This window comes from Cupressus sempervirens, chromosome 3 (assembly GCF_028749045.1).
Source record: "Cupressus sempervirens isolate cs-2001-9-10 chromosome 3, ASM2874904v1, whole genome shotgun sequence".
In the NCBI taxonomy this organism is placed as follows: Eukaryota; Viridiplantae; Streptophyta; class Pinopsida; order Cupressales; family Cupressaceae; genus Cupressus; species Cupressus sempervirens.
This window is the reverse complement of record NC_143120.1, coordinates 258,883,452-258,896,591: the sequence shown is the minus strand read 5'-3', so window position 1 is coordinate 258,896,591 and position 13,140 is coordinate 258,883,452. Positions and strand designations below refer to the sequence as shown.

General features: G+C 36.2%; 1 protein-coding gene across 1 annotated transcript; it reads right to left on the bottom strand.

Annotated features, from left to right (window-relative positions):
* Nucleotides 1–391: 391 nt before the first annotated feature.
* On the bottom strand, nt 392–6,378 carry LOC149565877 (protein LIFEGUARD 2-like). The gene is made up of 4 exons (XM_089819352.1): nt 6,003–6,378; nt 1,632–1,745; nt 1,344–1,501; nt 392–982 (listed from the first exon to the last, which is right to left on the bottom strand). Exons 1-4 carry the CDS (start codon nt 6,247–6,249, stop codon nt 776–778), a joined length of 726 nt encoding a protein of 241 aa, XP_089675478.1. The 5' UTR covers nt 6,250–6,378; the 3' UTR covers nt 392–775.
* Nucleotides 6,379–13,140: the final 6,762 nt, after the last annotated feature.

The following is a 13,140-nucleotide window of genomic DNA, read 5'->3' as shown; positions in this document are numbered from 1 at the left end:
TAGATTATGAATTCTGGGATATTTCAGTGGTGTGTGTTGTTCATAATTAAAACATATGAAAAGAAGAAATTGTAAAAATGAAATCTTTAAAATGATATATGTTTTGGAAAATTTCAATGGCTGACAGGAACAATCCAATAATACATTGTTCACAATGTGAATTTCAAAATTCTACAGTGGAAGTAAAAAGAAATGAATTTCCAGTTAATCTTTTCACAAATTAGGGCACGTAAAGGGAGAGGAAATGTTTTCATAATAGGAAATACTCCAAGCAATCGAAAACTTGAAAAAATCACATTTTAAATCTCAAAAATAATTTTAAGACTTTGTTGAGCATATAAAAGATTTCAAGAGCTAATGCTTGTTTCTAGAGAAGCGTATTTCAAGCAGATTATAAACAATTCATAGTAACATTTCCCTGATTGTTTTTAATTCACTTCACAAGCACCAAAGAAAACAAAGCTTCCCAACAATGATCCACTACACAGGTAATCAGCACTCACAAAAAAACAAAGCTTCCCTACAATGATCCACTACATAGGTAATCTGCACTCCCAAAACAAAGTAAATGTGGAGTGCTAATGTACAAACACCAATCATGTAGATTTTTTACAGCAAGCTTTTTGTCGGGAGCATCTTCTTGAACTTAAAAGTCGTTGGTAGCTTAAACAGCTTACACTTGGAAATGTCTACCCTGAAGGTTAATGGTATAGTAGTTTGGTGTGGTGATTAAAATGCAGAAAGCGTTAAACATGGTACAACTTAGATGGCTTTATCAATCCCTTGTTGCTCGAAAGAGGGTTAAGAGTGAAAGGAAGAGATTGATGATGTCCAAGTAAAGTGCAACAGTAGCCCATATATACTCATCATAACTATACCGCTTAATGAGATTGTCTGTGTCAAAAACAATGTAACCACTGAATATTATAGAAGCCAATACCCCATATATCATCACAGAAGTCCTCCCTAATGGGAAAAGCACCTGCATAAGAGTTCTTTTGTAAGTGCAAAGTTAATCAACTAGCTTTCAGATCGAAAGTATTGAGAAGGAGTTCCATGGGCATAAAGAAATATTGATTCCTAAGATTCACTTATTTCCTAATCTTGGTTATGAGGTTGATACTGAACGGTATCGAATTGAAACTATAGATAAAGTAAAAGGCCAAACTTCAAATTTATTGGTGGCTTTCACATAGAAGATCCCATATGTGGAATTTGGCATTGAGCTTGGCAAAAACACTTCACAAGGAGGTTCTCGCATGTCATATTGGTGTTTGGTTTGCCCTAACCGAAAGAAACTTTTGCTGTGGTACTTGAACAATTAGACAATAAACTTTGCATACCTGAATGAAACCAAAGACAATGAGCACAATAAGTGTTGAAAACAAAATAGGCCCCAGGAAATTGAAGTCATATCCTCTTCTTGCAGCCCAAAAGGTATACAGAGTAAGGCTAAGCACAACCGCTGCTGTGAGGATTGCTGCCTCAAATATTACCCTCCCTGTATCACCATCGCAAAACCAGTTTTTTAAAAACGTGAAATCCTCTATTTAATATAATTGTATCAGCTATTTAGAACTAGAAATTGATTAATTAGAATTAACATAAATTGTAATGAATTAATACCGTACCATCTGTGAATGAACAGCTTAAACCTACTGCTAGGCTAATGCAAGCTGTGAATGCAAATAGTAAAATGTAATTGATGGGATGGGTTTGGTGAAAATAATAAAGAGCACAAATCCCTGCAATAACCACCACAGTTTTTCAGATTAGTTTCTTTTTAATGATCCTGTAAATGTCTTTTACATCCGTAAAAAAACAAATAGATATATTTGTAACCATCAATTAATCTATAATGCTGATAATTTTGTTTTACTGTCAAGATAATAAAATCCAAGTTTCAAATAGCATTGACCTTAATAACATAACTTCTGCTAATCACTCCCCCTGTTTAAGCTTAAAGTTTGGAGTGAAATTTTTTACAATCTATAATGCTGATAATTTTGTTTTACTGTCAAGATAATAAAATCCAAGTTTCAAATAGCATTGACCTTAATAACATAACTTCTGCTAATCACTCCCCCTGTTTAAGCTTAAAGTTTGGAGTGAAATTTTTTACAATCTAAAACTTAAATAGGCACATACGTTCCAATTTTAAGCATTTGGGCATTTTGAAAAGAAAGAAACATATGATTCCTTTGCAGTCCATGATATCAAGTGCTCTGTGTATTGGTTTACAGATGGCAGATGACTTATAATAATATAGGGCTCCTTCATAATATGGAACTATCCTGAACTCCTTGTGGAAGGCATCTGATCGTGCTGCTGCAAAAAAGGTGTAGATACATTCTTTAGGTCAAAGATAGGAAAGATGACTTATAGTAATATGGTACTATCCAGACTGCAGTAATACAGGTAGAAATATTGGACTACTGCATAATATCTAACTACTGAACTCCCTGTGGAAAGCACCTAAGCATGCTGCTGCAAATGAGGCATACATACCTATCTTTGAGTCAAAGATGGGAGATGACTCATAGTAATATGGGACTATGCCAAACTATAGTAAGACTACATGTAATGTAGTAATATGAGACTATCCAACCATGCTACAAATGAGACACATGGGAGACACCTAACTCACCTAACCACAAAGGAGACATATAGGAGTAACTTATTGGCCTCTTTTAACTATGATGCAATCAAGGTCTTTTGGATTTATACAATTGAGATATCCTTGATGCTTAAAGCATTGAGGTATCCTTGATCTAAGCATGAATGACAATAGTAAGCACTATGAATGGCCCATATAAATATAATGACTTATAGTAATATAGCACTGAGAAGAAACGAAGTGTGCATATGTGTACATTGTAAGTAATAACTTCATATAAGCCATTGGTAGTGGCTTTACAAAGCTGTTTGAAATCACTAGGGATAGAGGCTAGGGTTTTGTGTCTCTTGCCACAAAAATGATCAAGGTTTCCAGCTCCTTCTGTCTGGGTCGCCCATTCCTGTCATGGAATCATGGCCAAAGTTCTGAGAATTCAGTGAACAATGGCATGGATTTGTTGCAAAGGATGCGACAGTAGAATGTCATTTTTGAGGTGGGAGATTCTTCCCATCAAACTTGCAGGAAGATCTTGTCCCATAAGTTTGAGGCTGCAGGTGTGAAAGGGATGTAAATGAGAGGCTTTTTGGGGATGCTCTTGCAACAGCCTCCATGCGATGACACCCTCAACTACGGCATGGTTGACACAAAATGCAGAGAATCCCGACACTGGCGATGACCCATATCTTGATGGGCACCACCCTTATCTTAAAGGCACACAGGGAGGTGATAAACCAACAGGACTTGGAGGGTCTCAATCACAGGCCCTCCCATGATTTTCTTATACGATGCAAGGCTCTCTCCAGTAGGTGGACCTCCCATTGGGTACAACTCTGCCTCTTCCTACCAAAGAATTTTTTGTAGTGTTGGATGTTGAGATTGAAGACAAAATAGCCCACATTGTCTCTTTTTCCAAGCTGGGTTAACTGGATGGTTCAGGGGCTTGTGGCCAAGTCTGTAGGAGTTGCATGTGTACTTGGATATCTGACATCTGGGAGCCCATGCTAGATGGTTATGTTCAAATCTACCCAGCGGCAAAGGGATTTTTAATTGTTGTTTTTTTAAAAGATTCGGGACAAAATCAAGATTTTGTGCGATCATGTTTGGTGTTGGGAGAAGTTTGCATTAATGTTGAAACCCTGGCACCCAGGGTTCTGTCCAAATGTCTAGTCTTCGATAGAATTCCGCTTGGGGTAAGGCTTCCCAATTTTCCTCTTCATTTATGGTTTGATTCCAGTCTTGAGGTGATTGGGGACTCACTGGGAAATTTTCATTGCTGGATGAGGGTTCCTCAAATCTCTGTAATTTCCACTTTGAGTAAGGCTTCCCAATTTTCCTCTTCATTTATGGTTTGATTCCAGCCTTGAGATGATAGGGGACTCGCTGGGAGTTTTTGGTTGGTGGATGAGGGTTCCTCAAATCTCTTTAATTCTGCATTTGCCTACTTTTCGGCAAAATGGATATTTCAAAGGGCTTCCTGCAGATATCAGGATCAAAAGGAATTTTTTTGTTGGTGGCTGAGGGTTCCTCATAACACTTTCGGGGAAATGGATATTTCTGAAGGACTTCCTGCAGATATCAGGATTGAGAGGAAATTTTTCATTGATGGATGAGGGTTCCTCAAATCTCTTTCATTCTACATTTGCCTGTTTTTCCAGTGAAATGGATATTTCCGAAGGGCTTTCTGCAGATATCAGGATCAAAAATAAAAATTATTGTTGGTGGATGAGGGTTCTTCAAATCTCTTGCATTCTACATTTGCCTGTTTTCCAATGAAACAGATATTTCTGATGGGCTTCCTACAGATATCAGGATCAAAACCCAAAGGCTACTGAGTGCAGCTTCTGGACTATGAAGGGATCCTTTCTAGGTGGAGGGAATGCTTCCAAGCAAGACACGGCTGCAAAATGTGATAAAATGAGAGTACAGAAGAAAGCTTCATGGTGGACGGATGCTACTAATTGCATGGTAGTAAAGAAAAGGGAGATTCTACTTTGCAGGATATGCAACCAGCAAAGCACATCAATATTGACAGGGATTCGCTGACAAAGCAATGGGGCTGCTACTTCAGAGGGCTGAGAGAAATGTAGGTCACCGAACTCTTGTGAGCGAGCAGTGACTCCATTAGAGGAAGGCCAGCTCCAACAAGAGGTTCTAGGTACAGAGGATCAGGAGCAATTCCCCAACAATGAATCTTTGGCTTGGGAGAATGGTACTGCAAGATTTGAAGATGGATGGCATAGTGTCAAAAGGAAAAAAGCTTTATCGTATTCGCTCCAAAATCCTCAAATTCGACATTCAATTCCCTGAAATTTGCAGTCAGTTCTAAGTCTTATCAAATTTGTCTGTTGCCTGCGAAATTCCCTGCAGATTCGGTATTTTGAACCCTGGTTGATTTTGGGAGAATTTGTAGTGAATGTATTAAACGTCAGCGGAGCCTGGGGGAATTTCAACGAATTTATAGTAAATTTGGCAAACGATATTATTTTGTTGACTTTTCAACATTGGAATAAAGTGCAACAAACCTAAAATAACCCTGTTTTGGCCTCTAATGCAGCGAAATACCTAAAACGGGTAATATCAAGCAAATCAGGTAAACCTAAAATGGGTAGGATCTCCAGCAGCCTACAATGTGTCTCTTCTTAAACCTAGAATAACCTAAGCTCTAATTCCATGAAGCACTACTTGAAAAGCTAAGGCTCCTAAAATTTGTACAGAACCTAAAACGAACCCGAACCCAGCAAAAAAATTATTAACGAATTTCGAACCCAAATGTCGAACCCACATCGGAACAAGAATCCGAACCGGCAACTTAGGAAAAAGGAGATAAAATCGAATAACACTCCTTTTGATATGACCCTTTAATCTCATGCCAAAGGAAGGGATAAAATCTAGTTTCAATTCATGTAGTGCACTTGGTTTTGGGTACTCTCCATCTTTCAGACTGCTAATGTACTCCTTCATTACTAATGTTTTTGGGATGGTGGTAAATACTTTTGTTATTGCCCAATGTTTTTGGGATGGTGGTAAATACTTTTGTTATTGCCCTTTGTCCGGGTGAAGGAGGGGATGTTTTAAGCATCACACACTAAGGCTTGATTCCTACATTAGAAGTGTTAATCAAGTCTAAAAGTGCTAAATAGAAGGCTCCATTCTAACACTTGATTCCTAAAGTGCTAACTAGTCAAAATTGACTTATTTTTCGAAGCTTAATTGCTTCTGAATTAACTCCTGATTTTCACTTAACATTAATAATAATAAAAGTAACAATGTTAATATTAAAAAGTAACCTTGTACCGACCAAAACAATATAGCACTGTGAATGGCTTACATAATTTTACAAGGAATGGCAAAACATGTGTTATAAATTAAGTAAAAGTAGACTTACAGATGAAGGGGGAAATGACAAGTAATATGTAAAGGCCGAAACCAGAGGAACTATTGAAGAAGAGAGCCACTGAAGGGTTGTAGAGCACTAGGCCTGCAACTGCTACTGTAAGAAGCAACTGCAAACTCAGAATTCCATAAATCTTTCTGATGAAATTCCATCTGTCGATATTTTCGGAGTAAGAAATGCCTGGATAGAGAGCTACAGCAGAGCCCGCCTCCACGTCTGAATACTGAACTTTATACATTATGTTTACAGATTTCCCTTTTTCTTCCTTTCCTGCAACGGAGAAATGGCTGTGGGTTTTCTGCTACATGGGTATGTCCATGAGTTATACTTTCGCTCTGTAATGGTTTTTGGTAATCTGGTTTGAACGTTTGAAAGGCACGGGATGGATTTAAAATTTCAGTTTTACGAAATGGAAGCGGTTGATTTTGGTATTCTTCGTGCATTCATCTGACAGCTGGTAATCTGGTGTCTATTAAGCTCTTACGTGTTACCAGTAACATATGGCCAACGTTTTCGTCAAAATTATGTTCAACGTTTTCGTCAAAATTACGCAGTTGCGAAGAAGTAACTTTGGTTTGTTGACATGTTTTTTATTTGGTGGAATTTAAGGTGTCAATTACTATTTATTCTTTTCTTACTTTTTATTTTTTCTTCACTTCAATTATTTATCTGAAAGATATAAGATGATAAGTAAAAGTTCATTAAATATTAAATAATATCATATAGTTGTTTGTTGTTTGTTTATAGTTTTACTTGTGAATTTATGTACATGTATTAGTAATTTTTGAATGATTTTTAGGATATTAGTATATGAGTATTAACATTTTTTGAGATGATTGTAGTGTACTATTATCGGGGCATCTTTGAGTAGGTATAAAGCACTCTTTGACATGATTAATTTTTTATCCTTCACACATAATAGATTTCGCAACGTGAATTTTTACTACTCAAGGTCAAACCAAAAGCTAAAAGTAGCTAAAGTTACATATGTAGACGACAACAAAAAATATCAAAATCCAATGTACCATTTATTATTTGTGGGTAAGTAAAGTTAGTTATTGATGTTACTAGTATGTTTCCCTTACATTAATTTTGGTTCATCAAGTCAAAAACACTATAAATATAAGCTTTTCAATACATAATACAAATATGAAATGCGTTCACATAATTATTAATGATTGATTAGATTAATGTGTGGAAGTGTAAATTAGTAAATTATGAGTTCTAACAATATAATAATTACCAAAATATATTATTTAAGGAGGGATAAATCTATGAGTTTATATTAAGAGAATAAAAATTTATTTAGTTTAATATTATTTATACACGTAATTCATAAAATTGACCCATTCAAGGGCTGAGAAGGGATAATCCTTAAGGCGGTTTTAGAATTGTGGACTCCTCTGGAGTCTAATTGGGTCGAGGTAAATTTTGATGGAGCTTCAAAGGGAAACCTAGGGCCAAGTAGTGCAAATTACATCATCAAAGACAATAAGGGTAATACTTTAGTAATTGGGCCCAAGAGGTTGCTAGAGGGAACAAACAATGAAGTAGAGATGCAGACAACACTCTTGCCAGTGCAAAAGGCAAAGCAGCTAGATGTAAGAAAGCTTCATTTAGAGGGAGGTTTTTTACTGCAATATTGGCTATAAAAAATGGAGCATCACAAGTTTGGTTTTTGAACAAGTGTGTCAAGATTATATGAGTTCATTTGGGGGAACTTGAGGATTACAGAGTTACACCTGTGAAGAGGGAAAAGACCTCGGAAGCAGATATAATGTCCAATGTTACAATTAAATTGAGAGACATGATGCAAGAAGAGATACAAATAATTTTCAAAGTTTGAATAGAAAATCTTTGGATTGGGAGGATGGGGATACTCTAAATTGAGCCTAGCTGAAGTCTTTACAAGATAAACCATAGGCATTAGAGACCAGTGGTTAGCTCTACGAATTTAAAACATTAGTATATTATGAAATAAAGGGTAATATTAGCTTTGACAATTAATTACGCACTCAGTTGATCATATCTTACCAAGCAATGATGACACAGAAGAAAGTTGACAGAGAAGAGAAATATCTATGAGAGTCTTGATGATATCATTTGAAGGATGTGAAGGATAGATAAATCTCGAAACCTCTAGAGATGTGTAGAGATAATTAACATCAACTTTGCAGGTTCAAAGGATATTTGTAGAGATAATTAATATTGACTTTGCAAGTTCAAAGGATATTTCCTTTAAGCATGATCAAAGGGAGGGGTGAGTGGAGTTTGCTTAAGCTACCATGGAAGCAAATTTCTTTCTCAATATTTAGCATTTCTAGAGCCCATTTTATGGCAACTCACAATAGAATGAAGAGTATTTTTCAACACAAGGAAACCAGACTAATTTGAATTCTAGAGAAGTTGTGACAAAGGATTCATGGAGAATGATTACCAATGTAGGGTGAATGTAGATATTTCATCGATAGTCATGGCATGGGCATTGCTATTGAACACTAGGGAGGATGGTGCAGTTCGACTTTGTTGGATACAACTATTCAATTGTGTGTTGTCTTTGATGTTACAAATGTCATATCAGTTATGAGATAAAGTCTATCGAGCTCAATTGGTTAGCAAAGCAAATTACAGAGTCTACCAAGCTCAATTGGTTAGCAAAGCAAATTACAAAGTCTACCGAGCATTCCTAGATATACTCTATGGAAACAATTTCTACCAAGCTCACTCGGGCGTCGAAGGTTTCTGTAACAAAAGTTAGTTTCTACCGAGCTCATAAGGTCAGTGAAGGGAAGACAGTGTTTACCGAGTTCACTTGGTCTCCAAAAGATTTTGCAAAATTCGCAGTGTTTACCGAGCTTTAGTTGGTTAACACTGGAAATCATTTCTAAAGCAGTGTTTACCAAGCAGGGTTAGCCAATGAAGAATTTCATTGTTTTAGGAAATAAAGTTTAATTGTTTCATGTAATGTTTGTAGCTAACTGATGTAATGATTATTTGTAAATGTAACTTGTAAATGAGCCGATTGGATAATTTGTAAGGTATAAATAAAAGGTCAAGTTGTGAATTCAAATGTATGAATGGATGAATGAATGAGAAAGCATGCAAGTGTATTGATTGTGAAGAGGAAAGTGTGAGCGAATTTTGAAGAAGGATCAGATATCCTTAAGGAGCAGCAAAGTTGTATTCAATTAAAGAGGATCTAGTGAAGCAAAACAGAGATCTATATCAACAAAGTTCAATTGCATCTCATTCAGGTCACTTCATTGTTACTTTTTCATGATTGTAGCAATGATTCCTAAATCTCTTAACAGAGTTGGTTTAACAGCCATTTTGTAAATCCTCTAAACAAGGTGGACAGTTCTATTGAATTGTTCTTAAGTCCTCTAGCAAGGCCGCTCCTAGCAGGGTGATTAAATCCTCTAACAAGGTCACACCGAATAGTGTGTTTTGTAACCTTTAATAAGGTTGGCTCCTAACAGGGCTCACTTCAGAAGAGTGAAAATCAGTAGCTAGTTACTTGGTGGTTTTTCCCATATTGGATTTCCACGTTAAATCTGTTGTCTCTTGTGTAGATGTTATTTCCTTTATGCATGCATGTTAAATCTTTGTGAATGCTTAAAGATCATTAATAAGTTAACATACATCTACTGAGTTATAGCATTTTTCTATGTGGCTACCGAGTGACAACAGTAACTAAGTTTATAAGACATCTAAGGGATTTGTGGATTTGTTTTTGTGGTAATTGATTCAACCCCCCCCCCCCCCCCCCCCCCCCCAGTTACTCCATCCATATTTCCAACAATTGGTATCACAACTTTTGGTGCTTGCAGGAAGGATTTTAAGGATCTAAGCTAAAGATCATGATGTCTTACAAGAGGGAAATTCCAAGGCTTAATAGGGATAACTTTTCAGCATGGCAAGGTCTCATGAGACTCCATCTGGCTTCCATAGGAGATACAAGACTGAAATATCTTGATGAAGCATATGTAACTCCTTTTGGTACACTATCTGTCAATGACATTGCTAAGAAGAAGACTCATAACACCACGATGATAGATATTGCATTTGCCCTAAGCTATGAAGAATTTGATGATGTCAAGGACTGCAAAACTGCCTTTAAAATGTGGAACAAGCTGAAAGATATATATGGAGGTGACAACAATGTGAGAAGAGCCAAAGCAAAAAGTCTAAGAGGACAATTTGATTAGATGAGGATGAGAGAGGATGAAAACATTGCCAAAAATGTTGAAAGAGTCAAAGTAGTCGTCAGTGCAATCAAGGCTTCTGGAGGAGACATTGAGGAGGAAACAGTTGTAAGTAAAGTTCTTAGAACATTACTTCTCATTTATGCAATTAGAGTTTCTGCAATTCAAGAAAGAAGATGCAAAGCAAATCATAAGATAAATTTAGAAGCCATGGTAGGAAGATTGACTGCATTTGAGCTAGATAACTATGACAACTATGTTCCAGCTTCCAAGAACATTGAATCAACATTTGAAGCCAAGCTTTCACTCAAAGAAAAGGGCAAGAAGATAAAAGATTCTCAGTCAGAAAGTGAAGAAGAATTAGAACAGAGTTCTGACAGTGATCTTGAGGTGGTTGAAGCTCTACTAGCAAGGAAATATTCTAGAGGCAAAGGAAAATACAAAGGTAAAGTTCCCTTGATCTGTTTTTCATGTGAGGAAATTGGTCATATTGCTGCTAGGTGCCCAAACAAGAAAAATAAGAATGAGAAGAAAGGTCACAAGTGTAATGGCAAGAAAGATTTCAAATCATTCAAGGACAAAGGTAGGAAAACATGTTTCATGGCTAAGGATTCTAATGATTTTGATGATGGTGAAGATGAAATTGTTTACATTGTTATGAAAGATGAATTTGATAATTATGAGGAAGATAAAATGGCACTTATCTCTCATATGAGCAAAAATGATACATGGATCATAGATAGTGGTTGCTCTCATCATATGACTTGTAACAAAACAAAATTTGAATATTTTGAAGACTATGATAGTGGTAGTGTGAGATTTGGTAATAATGAACCTTGTTGCATAAAAGGAAGAGGAAGAATCTCGCTAACCAAAGAGCTTGTATGTGATAATGTCTATTAGGTTGAAGGTCTAAAATGCAATTTGTTGAGTGTGGCATAGCTACTCAATAATGGATTCAAAGTGGAATTCATGCATGGAAAAGAAATATTGTTGGATGACAAAAGAAAGCTGATTGGATCAAGTATATAAACAAAAGGTAACTTGGTCTATCTTGAACTTGGTGAATGTTCATGTTTTATTGCTCCAGTTGAAGAAAGTTGGTTATCACACAGAAGGTTATGTCATGTGAACTTTGATAATCTGGTGAAAATAAGCAAATTCAAGAAAGTAAGAGGCATTCCTAGTATAAAGAAACCTAATGTTGGTCTATGCAAGAATTGTCAGATTGGTAAGATGGGAAAGACTAGCTTTAAAAGTAAGAACTATCAGTCTGAAGAAGTTTTGGAAATTGTGCATACTGATTTGTGTGGACCTATTGGAATTTAAAGCTATACTGGAGAAAAGTTCTTCATTCTTTTTGTTGATGGTTACTCTAGAATGATGATTGTCATGTATCTAAGAGAGAAATCAAAAGCATTTGAGATGTTCAAATGGTATTTGGCCAGAGTAGAGAAGGAAACAGGGAAAAGATTGAAATGCTTGAGGTCAGACAGAGGTGGTGAATTCATCTCCCATGAGTTCAATAACTTTTGCATTAAAAGGGGAATCAAAAGACAGGTATCAGCCCCTAGAACTCCCAAGCAAAATGGAATAGCTGAAAGAAGGAACAGATCTATCATGGACTATGCAAGAACTTTAATAATTGAAAAGAACATTGCTATCAAATACTGGAAGGAAGCTATTAGCACTGCAGTTCATACCTAGAACATATTACAACTACAGGACTCATTCAAAACCCCCTATGAGTTATAGTATCGCTATAAACCTAATGTAATTTACCTAAAAGTATTTGGAAGTAAATGTTATATTCTAAAAGAATCTAGAAAAGGTAAATTTGATGTGAAGGGTGATGAAGAAATATTTTGGGGATATTCTTGCAAGAGTAAAGCATATAGATGTTTGAATTTGTCTACTCACAAAGTCATAAAAAAGTGCACATGTGAAAATTGATGAGTTTGTAGAAAGGACTGAAGAAGAAAGCAAAAGGGAAACAGAAGATTATATGTGATTTATTTTCATTGAATTTAATACAGTGCCAGATACATCTATTAATCAGGAAACTTCTACTCCCGAGTCTTCAATCATCGAGTTGCAAGAAGTTCAAACCAAGCTACAGGAACCTGAGTCACATTCAGATGCTACTGAGCCAATGCCTACCGAGTCTGAAGGACCCAAGTAGTAGTCAGAATAGCTAGAACCTGAAATTGAAATTCAAAATGAAGACAGTAGAACTCAGTCAAAAGGCAAGGAACCTATATTAGCAAAGTATGTAAGGAGACATCATGCTCTAGATCAGATCATTGGAGACAAATCTGAAGGTACTATGACAAGAAGTAAGTTAAAAGGTGCTTGTTTACTTGCTGATTTTGAACCTAGAAATGTCTAAGATGCATTAGAAAATGAAATTTGGATTGAGGTTATGAATGAAGAGATAGAACAAATAGAGAAGAACAAAACATGGACTCTTGTACCTAGGCCTAAAGATAAAAATGTGATTGGAACTAAATGGGTATTCAGAAATAAGTTGAATAAAGATGGTAAGGTGTCAAGGAACAAAGCTAGACTGGTATCTAAAAGCTACTCTCAAGAAGAAGGAATAGACTATGGAGAGACTTTTTCTCTTGTTGCAAGATTGGAAGGTGTCAGGACCTTACTTGCATATGCTGCATACAAAGGATTTAAGGTATATCAAATGGATGTCAAATCTGCATTTCTCAATGGTATACTGGATGAAGAAGTCTACATTGAATAGCCTAAAGGTTTTATTGATCTAGACAAGGACATGGTCTGCAAGTTACACAAAGCATTGTATGGTATGAAACAAGCCCCCAGAGCATGGTATGAAAGATTGCATAACTATCTTATTCAGATTGGTTTTCAGAGAACTAATGATAACAGTAGCTTGTATATCAAGGAAGGAC

What these genes read in the sequence shown, in the direction of transcription:
- LOC149565877 (XM_089819352.1), bottom strand. Translation starts at nt 6,249, where the DNA reads ATGTATAAAGTTCAGTATTCAGACGTGGAGGCGGGCTCTGCTGTAGCT. An exon ending in TGTCATTTCCCCCTTCATCT is followed by an intron (nt 1,746 to 6,002) that starts GTAAGTCTACTT and finishes TGGTTATTGCAG; the next exon opens with GGATTTGTGCTCTTTATTAT. An exon ending in TTGTCTTTGGTTTCATTCAG is followed by an intron (nt 983 to 1,343) that starts GTATGCAAAGTT and finishes ACTCTTATGCAG; the next exon opens with GTGCTTTTCCCATTAGGGAG.